This window comes from Cyprinodon tularosa, unplaced genomic scaffold, assembly GCF_016077235.1.
Source record: "Cyprinodon tularosa strain WSP-4 unplaced genomic scaffold, ASM1607723v1 ctg272, whole genome shotgun sequence".
NCBI lineage: Eukaryota > Metazoa > Chordata > Actinopteri > Cyprinodontiformes > Cyprinodontidae > Cyprinodon > Cyprinodon tularosa.
The window spans coordinates 2455157-2476494 of NW_024038977.1; the positions used below are offsets into that span (position 1 = coordinate 2455157).

The 21338-nt window shown below is 36.9% G+C and overlaps 1 protein-coding gene across 3 annotated transcripts in view; it reads right to left on the bottom strand.

The window, feature by feature from the left end:
• LOC119786455 (protein unc-13 homolog C) overlaps nucleotides 1-21338 on the bottom strand; it is a 181604-nt gene that overhangs the window by 130126 nt on the left and 30140 nt on the right. For 2 of the 3 annotated variants that reach the window (XM_038289811.1, XM_038289814.1), the window contains exons 6-10: nucleotides 19105-19110; nucleotides 18841-18912; nucleotides 9617-9836; nucleotides 8270-8497; nucleotides 4052-4193 (exon numbers count right to left, since the gene is read on the bottom strand). In XM_038289811.1, the coding sequence (XP_038145739.1) occupies nucleotides 4052-4193; nucleotides 8270-8497; nucleotides 9617-9836; nucleotides 18841-18912; nucleotides 19105-19110 (668 nt within the window). The remainder of the gene's footprint in view (nucleotides 1-4051; nucleotides 4194-8269; nucleotides 8498-9616; nucleotides 9837-18840; nucleotides 18913-19104; nucleotides 19111-21338) is intronic. The other variant, XM_038289813.1, reaches the window with a different exon arrangement.

A 21338-nucleotide genomic window follows, 5' to 3' on the forward strand; every position in this document is an offset into this window, starting at 1 on the left:
AAACTCAGTATGACAGGCTACGGGAAGAGTCCATTGCTGGATATGTTAAAAAAAAAAAACAGGAAGATCTGCAAAAATAATTACGTTCAAGACGAAGCTTCACTATTCTTGCACCCATCTAGACCAGTAAAATCATGCATTTGTTTTATTTGTTAATTTGTTTTTTTAATTACTGCATTTGAACTAACCTGAAGGGAATAACTAATCAGTGCTATGCTGGAGATTTAGATAGCAAATGGAGTTGAAGGTAAATTACTTTACACGCAAAGCCTGATAAGGCATTTCATAAAAAAAAAAATCTTGTTTGTCTTTGTCTATACATTTCTTGTTGCATTTTAGTCAACAAAAGCAACATCTATTGAGATCACCATAGCAACCCCTTGAAAGGGAATCGAACGCCTCTGCTTTGGAGATCAAAAAAATTTTCAAAGTTGTTTCCTAGAAACTTGTTTGCAAGATATTAATTTAAAACCCACTTCTTTTAGATAAGAGAGAAAACTAAGCAACCCATTTAACAGCACCCGTACTCTAATACAGTAGGTTGCCATGTTGAGAACTACAGAGCAAAATGAAAAGGAATGTGAGAATAATTAATGAACTGTGTTAACTAAACACATATCAAATAAAATGGCATTATTAAAAAATAAAAAAATGTGCTGTAGATTTAATTCAGAGCCTAAAAAAACATCTTTCTCCATAATGTAAAGGTATTTGGCCTATAGTTGATATACAGCTAGAGAAAATCTGACAAAAATTCAAGAGGAATAAAAAAAACGCTTCATGGATATGGAAATATTAGCCTTCTGAGATGCATTGTATGTCCATGTACAGTTTAGTAAATGCCCTTAATAATTGGTTAGGACTACTGCATCAATGCAACGTGGTAAGGAGACAGTCAGTCTGCGGTTCTGATGAGGTATTAAGGAATCTCAGGTTGCATTAAAGAGGCCTATTTATCATCTCTGACTACAAACATATAATTATTTTTTAATGTGAAAATAGCATTATTAAGCATTATAAAGCATTATTAATTAAATCAAGCATTATAGGTGATAGAGCTTACTTCATCCTTTTTTGCCTAAAACAATTTTTGCACTTGGTGCCATAGGCACTAATAAACGTTTAATCGTCATCATCATCTACCAGCTGCTCCCAGAAAGGAAACAAGAGCAATGTCAAATATTTTTCACATTACATTCTGTATAAACTCTCAGTCACCAACACGAGCCTAGGAATAGCACTGCTATCATTAGTATCAGCATTAGTAAGGCTGTGTATTCAATCAGCATCCATCAGATTGCTAAGATTTGAAGGCTTCCACAGCTTTAGCACCAACCACTGTGAAAACCAACATTTATATTGTATTCTGAGTGTTACTCCTGTTTTATCTTTCTTGGCATCCAGTATTTTTTTTTCTTTTTTCTTACTTGTTCCTGGACTTTTTCTTTATCTTTTCACACCTCCACTAGTATTGCTAACTTGCTTGACTCCATTGATTCTCTCATAACAGCTGAGACAGAATACATCAAATTATTGCTCCTGGATCCTGATCCTTCACCTTTTGTGGAGTAAGAAATCCATCAAGTGTAGGAAAGGAAGTCCAGACTGCTATGCCAATTTTGGCAAGCCTTAACTATCCAGAACTCACCATGTTCTGAAAAAACATGAGTGCTAGTCAAACAAATATTAACTATAAAAAAACAAAAGTTGCTCAGATGTAGAAAACAGATTGAGCTCTCCATTGCAAAAATTAAAACATGAAGGTAGACACATTTGCTTGTCACAAATGGTAAATGGGAAGCAATAATGCTTTTTTGTTAATTTCCGCAAGGTGTGCTGTGCAAATGTGTTATTTCACACAAGGGATTCTTTTTAGCTCCTTAGCACCAGTGAGGGACCTTGAAATCCCTCCATCCTAAAGGAACTATGATAAGAAGCATACAGAAACCTTTACCTAACTCCCTTCTTATTGCAAACACTATTAATTCAGCATTTATAATGGCAAACACTGAGGCACACTTTCGCTAAAGAGTCCTTACCAGTCTTATGTATTCAAAATCAGCCAATGTGTATTCTATCACATTTTCTGGATTACTAATTACCTTAAAATACTAATTTCTGGGACACCAAAATACTATTTGAAACAATAATTTGTGGGCGGGAAATATTAAATTGTGCCCAAAAAAACCTATTTCATGTCTGCAAGCACTGATCTATGTCTACCTACCTATTTATGGCCACAACATATATGATGTGCAGCGGCACCAGATTCAGCTGAGAGGTGGGGAACTTAACAGGGCAGTTATTTGGCTTTGCCCGACAATAACTGCCAGGCGCATGCCCGTTTGTTATGCATTAAAGTTGCTTTCTATCACAATAGGAGCATTTTTAGTTTCTTGAAAAACATTTATGGGTTTAGTCTAAAGCTCCTCGCTCACAATTTATATCACAAACACCTGCCGACTGGCCCATCATGGTCACTAAAGATACAGGCAGAGGAGATGGAGAATATATATGAAAATATATATAAAATGATTTGGAGGCAAAGTGGCTTCTAGATCATTTCCTGTAGAGCTGAGTCTTATCAAGTCTCAAGTGGTCAGTTTATTTCCAACTGCAGCTGTGCATTTGGCAAACGGGGCTTGTTATGCTGTATTACACATGATCAGCCTACTGATTTGCATCCATTATTTCTATTACTATTTTAATGCTATAATTTGTAACTTTTGTGATCATTATTCTCAACCTTAGATCTGTGATCTCAGCCTCTGCCCTGACTAGCGTTTATTTTTCAATCTTTTACTCGGTTGCGTAATGGAGTGCATATTTACACATGCGGAAGGCTGACTTTACAGTTGTTCCGTGTGACTAAATGCTTTGTTTTTATTGTTTCCATAGGTTTATATGGATAACATACTGCTCCATCTTTAACCCATTAGTAATAGGCCTAAAGGATGAAGCCTATACGTTATAAAGTATTGATTATGATCGACCAAGAGAAAAGGAGAAGCCATAAAAGCTCTTGGCTTGAAATAAAATGTGATCAGTGCTGCACTGCGCAAAATATGGACTGCATGAGTGCAGAGGTTAAATCCACTTTTTTAAGTCGGAAATTTGAAAAAGAAGATTAGACTGGACCCCCAAATATCTCAAGAACATAAAACTTCTCCTATTGTGATTGAAAGTGAGGAAATTTAATGTATAAAAAATGTTCATCAGCCAGGCAGTTATATCAGGCCAAAGCAAAACAAGTGCCTCATTAAGCCTCCCACTGCTCATACATTATACCAATGTTGTGTGGCCACATGTACGAAGTACGCCATGGAAATGGATCAGGATTTTGTGCCAACATCAAATATATTTTATGCGCACAATTTAATATTTACTGCACACAAATAAAAATTTCCAAGCCACAAAATAGTATATTGTTGCCATAAATTTGTGTTTTGTGGAAAGTTTTTTTTTTTTTTTTTTGTGCACACATCTTATCTGTTTTACTCCAGATATGTAAATTCCCAGAGTCTGTACTCTCCTCCATATATAGCTATGACCACTTTTGTCTGAGCCTCTTTGCTCTCCCCATCCCGTTCCCCGCATCTCTTTTCACTTTTCCTGGTCTGGTTCATTCCCACAGGCAGAAATACAGAGACTTCACCAACTCCACTCACTTAAACGACCACCTTAAATGGCCAAATGAGATCATCTAAATCTACAGTGAGGGGAAAAAAGGGGCTGTTGCATGGATGTTATTTAGCAGGGGTTTTATTTATTCATTGATTACGTTAATCAATAATTTTTTTAATTTTAAATGAAAACAACTGAATTAATTCAAACTTTTGAGACTGGTATGACAGCTTTTAACAAGCCAGAATGTGTGAGTTGGCCTAATGGGTTTAAGTTTTCAGTTATCTATCTAATTTGAAACTACATTACCCAGAATTCTTTCAGGCCAACTTTCGTTCAATAAATTCAAAGCTTCATTCCAATACAATTTCCAAAATGGCATGCCATATACAGTATATATACACATAAACATATAGAAAGCACTCACAAGTGGAACTTTTCATCCCAAACAGGGTTAAGATTGCCAAAGATGGTTTTGGTCCTGCGTTTGGTCTTCCCCACCTGGACTGTGACATATGGGTCACTGGATCCAGTTTTGTCCTTGGCCTGTAATCCCTGTGCACACATTACTGAACAAAAGACAGGAAGAAATCTTTTCAATACAGCAATCAGCAAATCTATACGAAGTAAGATAATATTTTTAGATATAGAGATTGGATGAGTAGTTAAAAGAGTCAAAAATAAAAGGACACTGGTTGAACCAGAACAACTGGTTTTTCCTAAATGCCAGAGACAATCAATGTTTCCATCACAGCAGAACAGAACCAAAGGCTGTTCTCCATCATGGAATGGTGAGTTGATGCAAAAGATATGTGATGAAATGCAGAGTTCTTGTACCAATGCATAAGTGCTTTTTAATATATCGTTGTTATTATATTTCAGTTGTGTTTAGTAATTACCTGTATGTCATACAACCAAAATTAGAAATGAACACATTGAAATATATATCTGCATGATGTGAATTCATATCAGTTTTTCATTTTTACTTGCATTACTGAAATGAGTCAGTGAATAAACTAATTTACTGAGATGGGTTTGGACAATGAATGCATTGTTTCAAATCAAGCCACATAATTGTAAGTTTTTTAATATGCCAGCTGTGTCTTACTGACCTACAATCCATGTCTGTATGACCCACATACAGTAATCAGTCTACCAGAAAGCAGAAGGGCAAGAATTGCACATTTAGGTTGCTTATGTAACAACCACAATGATTTCCAGCTATTCTGACATGTTTATTTATTAAATACAGTAAAGAATATATGTAAATACGACTATTATATATGCTAAGAACTTTAACATAGCATTTGTCTGATCTACTAAGTATAACTCAGCCACTAATTATTTTATTACTTAAGTATTGATAAGTTATTTTATAGATTAAATCATTTTCATTTACTTTTTTATTCATTATTATGAAATATGTCGATGAAGAGATTGGTAGCAGATAAAATTTTAATAGGATTCTAATAAGCGATAGAATAATATTTAAAATCTAGGCATTTTTGGACAGCAGTAGTGTAGAGAAAAACAATGATTGAAAAACAAACCTGTGCCTTGGTCATCTTGCTAGATAAATGCATAAATAAAAAACAAGCAGCCCTTGTTATTTTGTTAAACTTTAATTCATAGTTCACTCTTTCTTTAACTTAAACATTGGGTTAAGGTAGGTTGCAGCCTTATGTCCAATCCCACTGCTATAATGTGTAAGTGCTGACTTGGTTCTTCGTTTTAAACAAAGAGCGGTGATTCAGAATAGTAGGCAAAGTAAGGGAAAGACTGTAGTATTTCACTAGCAACATAAAAGGGAAAAAGGACACTGCAGCATTAAATATGCATAAGTTAGTCTAAATTATTCAGGGTACATATATATCATTCAGCACAAAGCTGACAGAAGTTGGGGGAAAGATATAGTGGTTGGGGGGTCTGCGACCTGCTTGCTTCCAAGTTTCAAATTAAACTCCTCAAAATGGGTAAAAAAGTGAATCCTGTAAAAACAAAGTGTAGGATACTAAAAAGAAAAAGGTTGGATTTCCAGCAATCTCAAAAAATCAATCCTTCCCACCAAAAAAACTTTCCATTTTGATAAAGCTTATAGTTAGAGTGACTAAGGCAATCCGAAGCTATGTCTATAGTTATGCTGTGATAGGCTGCTGCATTCTATTAGCTTCTATTGTCCCATTCTGCAGTATTTGTCTGTTAGACCCCTAACTTTATGCTCCCTTTGCTTTTTCTCCTCATTTTACTTTAAAATGATCTGTTCCTGTTTGGCTGTGACTCCATCCTGGAGAGAAATATCAGCTGTGCTGCTGCCATCAACATTTTTGTTTAGAGATGATAGCCTGTTTTTTCATAGTGTTTAGTTCTGTTTCTCTCCTACACATAGATATGACTAAGCCTTTACAGTGACTAACTATATGTGCTCTCCCTCATCCCTTTGAAAAGAAAATTGGCTCAGAGATCATCAGCTTTACTGTTTTTTTTTTCTTAGACAGAGCCAGCTGTGGAGCTAATTTACCATAATCTTTTCAACATAGAACATATACATTGATTGGTGCTTCTATGCTCCTCCTTTATGTCTGCTTCTGTCTCCTTGAACCCCAGTCGGCCTCAGCAGATGGCCGCTCTTACTGAGCCTGGTTCTGCTGGAGGTTTCTTTCTGTTAAAAAGTTTTCCTTTCCACTGTCCCTTCATGCATGCTTTGTGTCAGGGATTTTGGTCGACAACAAAATGCAAGCAAATACTGTATGTACCGAATATCTGCTGTTACCATATGCTCATCCAGGAGGACCGTACCCTACAGGTCAATGATCGATGCAATCAGCTTGTTTTAAATTAAATTTTTTTTTTTTTACCAATCTGGCTGTATGATCTGGTTGAACTATCTCTGTAAAATGCCTTGAGATGATATGTGTTGTGAATCAGAGCTGTTTAAAAAAACATAATTAAAATTGAACTGAACAACCAGTAATTTTAGGTATGAAGGAGTCATTTATTTAAATAAAAAGGTCAAATATGAAATTCATTGCTAAACCTGTTTGTAATTTTATTTTTCCTATAAATGTATTTCTAACTGTTATAGTTAGATAATAAGGTTATCTGTAAATAGCCTAATATGATAATTTAAAAAAAAAACTAAAAAAATAAGCAAAATACTTTTTTATTTGATTTATAAATATATTTATACTTTTAACTGTGACAATTCCATTAAACACTAGATAAACAATATGATATTCTATTTGGTTAAAGACTGAAAAAGTAAATCAACAGGTCAATTTATACAGCATTTTGCTTAACATCTACAAAACACAAATTTGTAAATGTCAAAGAAGGCTCGACATACCAAGAAGGCAGACAACTGCTAAGCCTGCAGTTATCAAACAAACTGCTGGCTTATTGATTTAGTCAAATGCTGAATATTTCATTTAGATATAAGAACATCAAAAACTGCCATTGAATTCACATCAACTTTCTTTGATCCATTTACACCATATTATTCAACACCACTTCTTCACAGTGGGTAATCTTTTTCTAATCTGTTATTGGACACAGACTGAAATTCACAAAGCCAGTGCTGAATAGGCCTTTACCTTCAGGAAGAGATACCAAATAAAGTATAAATTACCCTACTTATTTCCACAACTTTTGCCATTAAAATAGGAAACTAAACCCAAATCTAATTGGAGAATACCCCCCTTTTCATGTGTGACCTATATATTTAATTTCTGCAATAGATTTAAGATTCACACTTCAATCCACATATGCACCACAAACATGCCTAACAAGTCAATAAGCCAGCTTCAGGTTCTTATGTGGTGCAACACTTACTAAATATTTCAAAGGGTAATGTATTAAAGTACGCTCAAGACTAACATTAAGATAAAAAAAAACAGGAATTATCTTAAGGCAACATTACAAATAGTAAAAATAGTAACAATTCTTAATTTTAACTTGATCATTAAAAAGAAGATGGACTGAATCCATAAAAAATAATGTTGTTTAAGGTAATAGGGGTATGTTTACTGTAATAGGTTCTTACATGTAGTGCTAATTTATATTTATCTATTTATTCAGAAAAAATCAGAGACCTGTTTTTTTCCTGAACTTGATTAAAAACATTTATTTACACCTAATAATAAAAATAATGGGTTTTAGGTTTCTGTTAATTGGGAGTTGTGCCTGTGCTGACTTGCCACAAACACCCATACTTACCTCAATTCAATGTAATGGGCAGGAATTATAACAATTGACATAAATATAACACGTCTCTCTCCAACATGCATGCCTAAACAAACACAATGCTTGTCGTTTGATGCGTCTGTTTATTTCAGCCTTTCCTGTAATTAAACCATCCAACTGCTTATCTTATATCTGTTAACACAGCTATATCAAAATTTCATAAAGTCCCACTCCTATAAAAAAAACTGCTTAATTAATGTAAAATTTATCAATCATTATAAAAAATGTTTGTCATTTCAGGTCCCTGCTGGCATTTTTCATGATTGAAAGAAGTAATTAAAAGCTTATGTTCAATGGGTCACGTACAGCATCATTAGGGAAAATACATACAAAGGCATGGCTAAGCACAAAACATTGACTAATAGTCTGAATAGTGAGATTTAGTTCATTAATAAAGCAGGCCAACCTGTTATGGTGATTTTGGCAGACCACTTGGACGTTCCATCCAGCACAGCCTGTTTGGCTGTCTTCAAATGGGAGGTAAATTCTTCTTTAGAGACCTCAAACATCTCCTGAATCACCTCAAACACCTCAGGTCGGTTCTTCTCCCTGATCTTCATACGCTCCTTCATAGCCATGATGATATTTTGAGTCTTGTCTTCTGCTCCATGCTTTGAACTTTTCTCCACAGCCCCTTAAAAGCGGTCAAAAGCTTTTGTGAGATAAATGTCTAATCCACATTGTTAATTTCAATCTCACTTTCTTAGTAATCCATGCAGGTGTGTGCTCTTTAGAGAGCAGTTTATCAGATTTAACGTTTGTCTAGATAACTTTATTCTTCATAATAATGCCTATGAGAAAAAACAGGTACATGTAAAAATAGCCTAATAATATTATCTGATCAGAATATTTTATATCAGATGTGTGGTAATAAGAGAAAATTGGAGTAAAGATAAGGATAATTCACAGCATAAAACATTTTGTACTTGTATAAAAATATATAAAACCAAGAGTTTTATAACAGCCGGGGTGAGGATAATCCACTTAGAGCGTGAGAGCATTGCTGAAGGGACCATCCTGAAGAGTCACGTTGTTCATAGTGTGTACTGTTCTACCCTGTAATAACAAGATAGTGCCTGAAAGACAAAGCTGGCTGGATGCTGTAAAGAGTGGAGTGGCTCACACTGGGACAAAAATGCACAAAGTAGCAAAGGGTATGAGATGTATGTTCCGCATAATCCAAAACAGCGTATGTTTAAAGGATAACAGAAGAAGTATGTAAAGATGTTTAAGATGCACCAAGGTATCAGCTATTGCTGTTTTTTGCAGCTTGATAAATCACAAACAACTGATTGACCAGTTCTAAATTCCAAAATCTGAACCTTTTCAGGGGAGTATGCCAAACCTGAGCGATAAATAGTCAGTGGCAAGGACAAAACTTTGGTTTGGAAGATGGTAAAAAGACTCAGTTACATCATTTTCTATATCAGTTAGACCAGGGGTGTCAAACTGGTTCCAGAAAGGGCCGTGTGGCTGCAGGTCTTCTTTCCAACCAAGCAATAGCACACCAGACTCCAGTCATCTCATCAAGTCATCATTTTCAGATTGCACTCAGTTGATGAGATGACTGGAGTCTGGTGTGCTATTGCTTGGTTGGAAAGAAAAGCTGCAGCCACATGGCCCTTTCTGGAACCAGTTTGACACCCCTAAGTTAGACATTTAAAAATAAATCTGGAGAAACAAAAAAATCTTTAAAATAATTAAATTTTTTAACCTCCGGTCTGTTACAGTATAAAATTAAATAACTTCTTACTTTGTAAACAATCTGCATTGAGCAGGTCCTGGCACTTCTCATGGCATTTAACACCACACTCTGAGCAACGCATGCCCTGACGGGCGATGCCCCACAGCAGACCTTCACACTCATGGCAGTAGGTGGGAGCAGTTGCCGTCCACACCTCGAAATTGTGGGGTGTAGTCGATGAAATTGGGTAGATCAAGGCCTGGAGAGTCTTCTTGAAGACATGCAGTTTCTAAAAGTGAGAGAGCACAGAAAAAAATTTAAAGTGATAGTAGTGATAAAAAATAGATCTAGGAGAAACAGAAGAGATTCGGATGATGTCAATAAGCTCCAATGGCACCCTGAGCGGGGGGGAAATGTGTTTCATAAAACTTCCTGAAGTTAATAAAAGCAAGTAGTAGCTAAAATACTATTTAGAGATCTGAAGCATAGTGTCAAACCTACAGTATTTCTCAGGTCGAGAAAAGATGAAAACAAGGAAAGTACAGCGGGCTGATTTTCAAACAATAAAGTTAGTTTGACTTTTCTTGAGTCTAAACACAAAAGCATTTTAATAGCTGATTTAAAAACATACATTTTCCATGTGCCTCAACTTAAACCTTATGCCCCATTTACAGTGATAATCTGAAATAGACCCATGCCGAACTTGGACCAAACTTGGATCAGTTAATCATGCTGAGTTTGGTTCTTACGACCATTTACACATAACGCTAGCACAGTTCCTCGCCTCCTATTGGCGGTCCACGAAACTACAGCTCTCAAGGCAGGAATTGCACAAACAAAAATAGCGGGACCTATAACATTCAGGAACTTGTGCCTGGATAGCGTCCTCTGCCCAGATTTCAATCAGAGCCTCGGTCTCGGCATCATCCCAGGTCGCACCACGCTCTTTTGATGACATTTATTGTTAATAGGCTGAGAAAAATAGTTTATGTTTTGAACAGGTGAAGAGATCAATGAACTATAAAGCCAGACATGGCGGAAAACCCACGGAATGAGTCAGCTGACTGGAAATCGGAGATGATGTGGTCTTCTCATGCAATGTTTGTTATTAGTTGTGTCTGGCACAGTCGAGTTCAGTTGCGTTCCATTTACACTCAAGTTATAATTATCTCGGCTACTGTGCTTGGACCGTTCTCGGCAGGGTTTCAAATGGGTAGTGTAAATGGGACTTTTAAGCCTGAATGCAAATATTTTACATATACCAAAGATTTCAAAATCTTTGATTTAAACCCCGGCCGTCGCTGTCTTGATCTTTATGTCCTTTAACAAAATAATTCACTGTATGTTGTGGTGGAGGGCCTTCTGGCTCCTGTGTACAAAAGCCTAATTTCTATCCAAGGCAGCTATGGCTACAATGTAGCTTGCCACCATCAGTGTGTGAATCTTCTGTAGTACAAAGAGCTTTGGGGGGGCCTTGGTCTTGATCAAACACGTGTGGGAGAGAAGATTTATCTCCTTACAGATTTCTGTTATTTTTGACTTATTTAGTTTAGCTACCTAGAATGCATCACTTAAATCATTTAAAACATTGTAGGCCTCTAAATTCCTCAGTTAAAACCAGGGTTCATGATCCAGTAATCCTACATATACTCAAAGAGATTCTCAAAACCTATGTGTAAAGCAAACACAGGTTAGAAGAAGAAAACACAGAAAAGAAAGAAAAAAGGTCAGACATGATGCAGTGATGATTTGGTAGTACTTTGGCACTTTAAAACCTAGAAAACATGGATTAACTGATAGAACCATGACTACTACTCTTTACTAGAAACACTGAAAGGATAACTGGCCATTGTAATGCTCAGGCCTGCTTTTTTATGCAGCAAAAAAAAGTGTTATTGCCTAATCAGAGGATTTGTGCTTGGAATCCCTTTAATGTAGTTGAATTGAAACACCAACTTCAGAGAAGCAGGGTATTTTTTTTACACTATGATGTAAAAAATACAAGCTGTTGGTCATACTTGAAGACAGTTGTTTCTGCCTCAAAAGCAGGGCTTACACTGTGCGATTTTTCCAATTGTTGTACGCACCTACAGGTTTCGTCGTACAGTCTGAGTTCACAGCTCACAATGTATGTTCTCACACTAAGACTCGACGTCCTGATGCAATCGACCTGCACACACTATACGTCTAAAAACCACGTCGGACTCAGCTCTGCAGTGAGATGGCGCTAATCTGACTCGTCTAACCAGAAGCCAAATGAGTATCAGATGAATAAGAAGCTCACTAGAGTGAACTGCGCTCCCTTGGCAGTTTGTACAATTTTGTGCTGAAAGCGCAAAAAAGAAAATTCGATTACGTATTTGGACAAAGACCTGGCTGATAAAATGTAGCTACTACGGTCTGTCAATTTTACAGAAAAAGCTCTATTTCACTTTCACCCCCACCATGCTTCTGTGTTTACATCTGAGAGGAAGAAGAAGAATCCGTTTTTGCGAATGCCCACTGAGCGATTTCCCCACGACAGTCCCCACCTCACGATTCCTGATCGGGAGCTGGTCGTGAGCGGCTGATCAAACCTCGTTTACACTAAACGATGCACGATCAGGCTGTAAGTTGGGCAGATCGGAAAATTCCTACACGATTGGAAAGTCTCCCTGAAAGGGCACAGTGTAAGCCCGGCTTAAATAGGTAAAAACTTTAGGGGGAAATCTCTTTCACGACTGCACAAGTTGGTTTTTGGAAATCGTTACTGTTAAAAACTGAGGTAATCTTTCATGATAAAACCCCTTTGATAATATGAAATATTTAAAGTAGAACCAAACATAAAACACAGAAGAAATATTGTCAGGCAAATTCTGTTTCATAGCCCAGTGCATTTTCACTCTACCTTCTCTTCAAAGAAGTGATCTTACAGATAACTTTTTCGAACATAACCTCCAGGGGGCTTCAATGGTGCTTTCTTAGTGTCTCATCATCGATTCCTTACATTAGCTCAGATTAACAGCATCTACTGTTTGCAGGCTTTGTCTCAATTGAGTGGTTTAGTGACTAAAGCAAATAGTAAAGTCCACAAGAGACATGTCCAGACTAATTGCTGCATAACAGAAGAGCTTTAATTGAAAGTTTCTCTGCAGCACTTTTGCCATCTACAATGACCATAAAATGGACACAGACTTGCCATTCCTTGAAGGCAGAATCAATGGATGTTGTAAATAAGGTTTTTAAAAGTGGGCATTATCTAGATTGGGAGGGCAGGCAAGAAAAAGAGAGAGAGTGAGAGATCTGTGGAAGTTAAATTCATCTGCAAGGGACTCTTTCTTTACTGTTTCTGACCTTGTGTGCTCACCCAGACCTCTGTCTTCTGCTCCCTACACACACTCACGCACAATTTGAAATACCCACACTTGCAGAGATGATTAAATGACATGGTGGGTACAGTAAATGGGCTACAGTAAAGCTTTGCTGACACAACAGACTGTCCAATGCATAAGAATCTCTAATAAAACACAGAGACGGGGTGACAGGGAGATTCCATATTTAATCCGACAACCAAGAGATGAGCAGATGTCAGAGAGATTCAGCAAAGATAAGCACATATGTGTGACTAAGGGGCCGCATTTGGAAGTGTACTTCTTCCTGAATGTTACGCTGAACAACACTGTGTCCAGAAGATGAGTAAATTAAATGAGTTTGGAAAACATGCAGTACTCTAAATTTCATAAAACAAACTGTTATAGTCACTGTGTGAACATAAGCCCTATGTTAATGTGTCTTTGATCACTGCCTGGATAGTGTTTTACTCTCACAGTGTGATTTTTTTTTTCTCTCACTCCCTCTGTTTCTCCGCTGTGCAACAGATATGGGGAGAGATTTGCATGTGCCAGTCTGATGTGTTATCCTGTGAGGTAACCCTGAAGAATCGTGCAAAACACTGCTAGACATAGACAGCTGCAGCTTGTGTCTGAGAGCAACAAGACAGAGAAAAAAAATCTCATCTCCTCCTTTCCAATTTCGCCACCTATTGTCCTTGTCAACCACTTCATTGACACTGCTAGTCTCACTCTGTTTCAGTCTTCCACATTAGGCCTTAACTTTTTTGCAGTTTTCTCCTTAGTTAAATGGCAAGGCTTTTTTGTTTGCCATCACTTGAACCGCATATAAGAACATCACAAAGACATTAGCATTAAACATGAATGTTCGGTTTGTATTAATGGTACCAATGATACTTACCAGCGAAGAGGTCTCTTATGAGAGGTTAACAGATATTAGGCTAATGATTTCAATTGCCCAACTTTACACTTACAGATTAGGGTGTTAGTTATCCTAGCCAAGCTAACCTAGTTGATATCAATACAGAAAGCTAGAAATATATATATTGTTATATATTGTAATCTTCATCGTTCTGTTTTGTGTTAACTGTGAAAAGACAACAACATTGTTTATAGATGTAAGGGAAACCAGGTTTTATCACTTCTTATCCAAAAAAGCAAAAACTCAGTCTGGATGGTTCATTTTTAAAACACTTAATTTAATTATCTTCATTTATAGAGGGACAGTTCACAATAAAACTACCCTCAAGGAACTTTAAATATTCAATTTAAACTTATTGTTTTTTTTTTATGTCTTTGGAAAGCCAATAGATGGACAGTTAACACAAGCTAGAGACCACATCTGGGTCTCTTGAAAAGATTACATGTCAGTTAACAATTTTGTTCTTGCATTATGAAGTAAAATAAACAGAGGCCAATGGAAGCAATGATAGACAATCAGCAAAAAAGTTTTCCTCAGTAAAAGGGAAAAACATTTGGAATCCATTGCAAACAGAAATCCATCCTACTTATTGGAAACATTTTAAAAACGAGGCATAAAAAATCGAATGAAAGAGAAAACAACTTGCAATTATTGATTTCCAATCAGGCAATTTCCAATCATAGAAATGTTGTAGTTGTAATTGACTCTTTATATTTATTTCATGTAGCAATTTACAAGGAAAGTTCACAAGCCCTTTTCTATTTTCTATTATGCTTTTCTCTTTAACATGTTTAACCACGGCTGTTCAGTGGAACAGTTTGAAGAACTGTCGCCCTGCAGCAAGAAGATCTCATTTCTGGCGTGGGGTTTTTCTGCATAAAGTCTGCATGTTTCCCTGTGCATGTGTGGGTTCTCACAGGGTACTCCGGGTTTCTTCCACAGTCCAAAAATATGCCTTTTAATTGGCGTCTCTAAATTTTCATTAGGTGTGTGTCTGTGGGATGGTTGTACGTCTCTGCATTGTGCTGCGACAGACTGGCGACCTAGCCAGGGTGGACCCAGCCTTTCATCGACAGACTGCCAGGGTTATACACCGGCCCCACCGGGACCCTGACTGATAAGCGGGAGAAGCTGGATGGATGAATGTATGTTTAACCAAGACCATTAGGCTAATGTGTTTTAAAACTCTCATTGATAAATGAACCAATGATTAACAATGTAGCTAATGGAAGCAAATAGTGTGAATTCTGACAAGATCACCTTTAAAGTACTGTTCTTACATTTGCTTAGCCTTCACTGAGAACTCAGAAATACATATAATCAGGTCAATGCTTTACAAAAATGGAGATCATATACTCTTCAGATCTTTATTGTGAAGTCAAAAATTCCTGACCCATATTATTTCTACTGCAAGCATTTTTGTCTCAGCCTGGCACATTTTGCTGCTAACAAGATGTCTGATAATACGTGAGCAGACTTACAGGAGCACATCGCATCTTATTTTCAGACACTCGTTGGCTTCTGTCAGGTTGTAGCTTCCTTCCTGCTCTGGGAAAGTCAGTGCCTTGCCTGGGCAGGTAAACACAACCTCTCCATATGTTGACAGGCATTGTTAAAAGCCTGCTGTACTCACGACACATGCAGCTCATAACATGGAGTGGACACACAAGCAGCTATTAGGCCCCAACAAGCAAATTCCCTTTCTGCTCTAAAAGGCTGATGCAGCGGAAACATGACAAAGAAATAACATAACATCAGAAGATTTGTCACCACATCAGTAATAAGGGGCATTTCCATCACATTTTCTATACAAACAATTTGATATAAACTGAAGATAAAGCACCAAAGCAAGCAACAGTTGAAGGAATAAAGCACTTTAAAAAGATTCAAACATTACTCCAAGGACGGCTGTTTGTTCAACATGGCTGCCTGTGCAGAGGCACAATAGCCAGGGGGTGATGATGATAAATAATGTTCTGCTCTGCCTTCTTTCATTCTCTCCTATTTTTTGTATTTTTCTCAATACTCTTTGTTTGTTTTTTCATACTCGTCGCCTCCCCTTACTCCTTTACAATTAAACAGCATGGTTTCAGTGCATTCTCCCAGCTCTCACTGAGAAACATTCTGCTGGACTTAATGCAACTGATAAAACTCTGACATCTGCTTGTCCTACTTACCAAGAGCACACAATCTAAAGCTTTTCTCGGAAGCCCGTTTGCCTCAACCAATTATAAAACCACTTCCTCTCAATGCTCTAAATCAGAATCCCTAGATGTTAGCCTCTTGGTACAGCACAGACACCAAAAATGACCAATGGGCAGCCTTTTCAAACATCAGATGAGAGCCTACCTAATGCACATTGTTTTTGCTTTATCAGCCTTTTTGTACATTTACAATATTACCAAACAAGTAAGCACTGTGGTATAGATGGCACAATTCCTGAAGTTTAGCCTATAAATATTAGATCAAGTGTGATTTAAGCATACACAGATGCGATTCAGTTTACACAAACTAAAGGACACATTGAGATCTCATGAAGAGATGAAAAGTGTGCAGTATGTACAGAGCTCATTTAAATCCAGTAATCTTGCAGGCTTAACCAGCTGCTTGCTGCATATCAGCGGTTATGAAATTGTATGCTTCTTTTTCCTACTGAAATGCCGCTTCCTCTCTCACTGTTTGCCTCCTGTTACGCCATCTCCCCTCAGGGAGGGAAGAATTGCAATCAATTAATGCTGAGATAGCTTTAGAGGTCAACACAAAAGTGTCTCACACCATCGGCTGAGACATTCTGCCCTTTCTCCATTGCTCAGTCACCCGCACTGCACAGTTTTTGTCAAGACGACAGACCATTGTGTAAATAAAATGTCACAGATTAATTTCTGAATTCAGCCAAACTGTTAAGAGCACGGGGGCCAATTTAATAAACTGCAGCATTTATCTAGAATCAAGATTAAGAAAAAGGACAGAATTATTGCCTAAGTAATTGGGACACTAGCTTTTACACACCAATTGACTTTAATGACATCCATTCTAAGGAGATTGGCATTTAAATAAAATAATATAAACGGTATATTTTAATCTCTAACAGCTTTGGCTTTTCTGAAAAAGCTCACCCCAAGCTTTAGCTTTTAAAATAATATTTTACCATTCATGCGAAGCATTTTTGAGGTCTTATATTGATGCTGAAGGAGAATTCTCAACTGAACTTTATCCTGCATTGCATCTTGCATCTGACTTAAAATGTGCTTATAGGAGGAAAATTATCAGTGCCCCAACTGCAGGTTGCTCTGGTGTGTGCCAATAGAACTGATGGAGACTCCTGGATATGTGTTGAAATTTGTAAAGGAAAACTGACAGAAAGTCTGGCTGCTTCCAATTTAAACATGTTTTCTTGCTGTACCCCAGAGGATTGAGAATTTTCACAGTCATTTGTCCTATCTTTCCACAGTGATGTCAGGAAAGTAGCATTATTCTTAAAAACATCAACACCAAAACCACCCATCATATTCCCAGTGAGGAAAATTTTATTTGTTACTCAAGACCACAAGCCTTCAATACTACAAGGTTCAGTGGAGCTACTGTGTGCTTTTTACCACTATATGAAACCCTTAGAACTGCATTTAGTGAGGCAAGGTTTAAATACAGCTGCATTGCAACAAATAATATTCAATAAAGCAGTTGACTTTCTCTTCTTAAAGGTATAGAGGACAATCTTTTATTTTCTGGTGGATCATCTAAAATAGTGGTCCTCCTACTTGTCAATCATTCTAGTGATATGTTCACGTAAGGCCGTCCTATGTGCTCATCTTGTTAGCTATCTTTTTGCGCGTGCGCACTTTCAGGAGTATATCTGTGGTGAGCTACGGTTTCAGACAGTCATAGAAGCTCACATTTCTGACTGTGGTTCTTTTAAAATGGCTGAGGGTCGTAAGAGAAAAAGTGTCTATGAAGAGTATGAGAAGAAAAGAAAGGCCTCAGAAGAGGCAGATATATTCCTTTCCTCACAAAGCATTATGGGATGCTGTCAAAGCAGCCCACTGACGCCATACTGTTGGCTGTCGCTACCGACAATAACAAAGACGGTGCAGGCACCGTGCAGGGAAGGAGGGATTACGTGACCAACCGGCAAAAAGTATTGATCATCTGTCCGAACGGTCAGTTAACTGAGTTCACTATAAAGTCCCCACTCTATATACTGATGAAGGAATTTAGGGGTTAGGGAGGTCGTTTGGCCACAGTAAGCTTGTATGAGCTATGAGAACAGAAACTTTAAAACAGAGCATGCACGAGGATAAATGGGCTCGTGCACACTCTGGAGCGCGTGAAGAGGGCGGGTCTTTTAAAAAAGTCATGAAAATCCTCAACAATACCTTCAATATAATCTGAAGGCCTTCGCTTTAAATATCTGGAGACATTGACTCTATAAACATATAGCAAATCCTGCTAACCTGTGCACAGTTTCCCATTTTGTACTGATGGGTTGTTAATTCTTGTATTTGCTTTCACTTCTAATGATATCGCTGAAATTTGGATGTGTATAGCTAATTAGTAAAATTAATCTATTGCACAGCTATCTATCACAGTATGATGTTTCAACTCACTTCTAAGAGCAGGCCTTTTTTTTGCTGTCCTAATGGTTTTGGTATTACTGTGTTCAGTGTGTAGATAAGTAATTATCTTTGCTTTTGTTAAGCCAGTGTCTATAGGAATTTCATTAAAAAATGCGGCTGTTAAAGTTAGCCAATATTAGTGGCACCTTAATCATGGTATAATAAGCGTAGCCCAATAATTCGGGACTATAGGACTATTTCTATAGCAAGAGGGTTTTGTTTTTGTGTAAAAACAATTAAAGTGTTCTGCATGGCCCGAAGATGCTCTGTTTTCTCTAACAATGCCAAACCAAAACTGCTATTGGGCCTAAATGGCAACTCTCACCATGCCCTTTGTTTGCCCTGTGTTAAACTAAGGACCTGCTTATGGTGTATCAACTCTTCAGCAACACGGTAGATTAAATAAAATAGTGGTTTCCATATACTCACCAGTTCCTCGTTGTTCAGTGTTGATCTGTTCACCAGAGCAAACGAGATGCCTGCCTTTCGAGCAGTGAGGGTCTAAATAGGGAGCGAAAACAAAGAGAAAAATATCAGGGGCCACTGTTGACATGGTTTGATATAAATTGACTTGTTATTGATTTTTAAAGTTTGATTTAAAAAAAATAAAACTATATAAAAATGATTTAAGCCACAGAAAACTACCAAAAACTTACATTTAATTATTCTGTAAACAAAAACATGTGTTCTTACCAAAGCCTGGGATTTCCAAGTGTTCATAAACAGAAATTAAAAACAAGGAAAGAGATTATTTAGACAAGGTATACAAAAAGAAATGAATGAAAGCACAAACAGCTGACAGAAATTACTTTTAGCCCATTATTATTAAGCACAAACGTGTCTTAACTGCCATGCAGGACTGCTGGTTGGGGTATAGAGCTCTCTAGGACAATTTGGCTATCCATAAAGTGAAATTATCCAGCTTTTGCATTATTGTTTGTCCCCTCATGCAGTGGACATAACTGTGCTGCAGTCATGCTTGGCATTTCTATTCATTTGTCTGTTGGATGAAGCTTCGATAATATTTTCTGCTGTCTGCTCTGTGCATTAGTTTGACACAAACAGAGACCCACAAGATGCACACATTTATGTATGGTTGAAGCCAGCTGTACACACAAACATACTTTCAATAGACACACACACAGTGCTGTGAAAAAAGGACTCGCCCTTCAACAGATTTTCCTCTGGTTTTGTTTTTCTGTCCCACTTCAGTGTTTTAAACTTTTATTGCATGTTTCTTCAATGTTTTTATCATCAAACAAAGATAATCATTCAAAAATAAATCACAGTTTTTAAAGCAAATGTAATTATATGATAATGATCATAACGTAATTATACCAACAGTGTAATAATTGCTTTTAGAGCAACAACTTCCACTAAGCTTTTAGAATAATTGGTAAATGACATTTTTACATTGGAAGAAATTTCTTCCCACTCCTCTTTGCTTATTGCTTTAATTAAGCAAAACTGAAAGGTTTTTGTCAGCATGAACATTGAATAGGCAGCTCCAAAATCATAATCCAAAAGTGCCTGAACTTGAGATTGTAAACTGATGTTAAAAACTGTTAGAAAGTCTCCAATAGGATTTTTTGATTGGGAGACATATCAATGCCAAGTTTACACTGAGGTTTTTTCCAAAGGTATCTGCAATCATATTATGAAAAATTTAAGAAGCACTACAAAAAATGTAAATCTAAATAAATAATTTCTTCTTAAAATAAGTGCATTTTTCTTGAATTGGAGAGGTAAGTGAGAAACTTTGCTAATGAAGCAAGGCAATTTACGTAAAAAAAAACGATTGCATTGTCTTATTTAAGTGCATATTATCTAATTATCTTATTTTAAGGGTGAAAATATTTATTCCTTTGGCAAATAATCCAAATAATCTTCCATTGGTAAATACTCTTACTTTAAGACATTTTTTTTACATTTTGCAGTGATTTGTTGTTTAATTTTATTTTTGTTTATTTTGTTTTTGAGGGGGATCATCTTTTCATGCTAATTTACCAATATCAATTTTAAACTATGCAAATGAAGTCTGCAGTGATTTGCGATCTCTTGTATCTATCAATCACTGATATTTATACATTTTCCAAGAACACCACTACTTAAAAAGTTGCTCTATGCTCCATATTTTCTCCAAATATAAACAACATTTCGGACATTTCTGATCATTAGCCCCATTAGAAGATCATGTTGCTGTTTGAGATCTTCAGCCTACTTTATGTTGTTGGACGAAGCCCCATTCAGTGACCGCTTACTTCTAGGCATTGGTTGTCTTGGATAACTTTCTTCTCATCTATATGAAATCCTCATTTGAAAACATCATTTTGTATGGATCAAGAAAAAATGCTACCCAAGTTTGATTATCTTTGTGTGACAATAGAATTTAACTGATCAATTGAGAAATTAAAGTGCAAGATAAAAGCAAAAACAGAAGAAATTCATAATTTGGTTAAAACTTTCTTACAGCAATGGGACATTTATATACACACTCTTCTACCCAAACAGTTAAAAACTTACTCTAACGTGTACCTGTACACGCCCAAACAGAATATACATAGATCAGACACACACACACAGACTGATACACATATGTTAATTTATTATTATATTATATTGCACTTGGGTAAGCATAGATTAATAGGTCCCAGACTGAGGGAAATTATATAACAGAGGAATGCAGACATGGACAGCTTACGGTACTGGATTAGTCTTTACCACGACCCTCTCGTCTACAAACCCCAGCTATGGTAAAGATCCATGGTAGCCATGGAAAATGTAGGAGGGATTGTGACCTCTACATGAACTGTGAGTGTTGATGTAAGTGTATCAACATGCACCAGCACTGCTGAGGTTGCTGCAGGCAACACAATAAGACATGTGCATCCAGAGGTAATCTCTCAGTGGTTTGAAAATGGATGAAT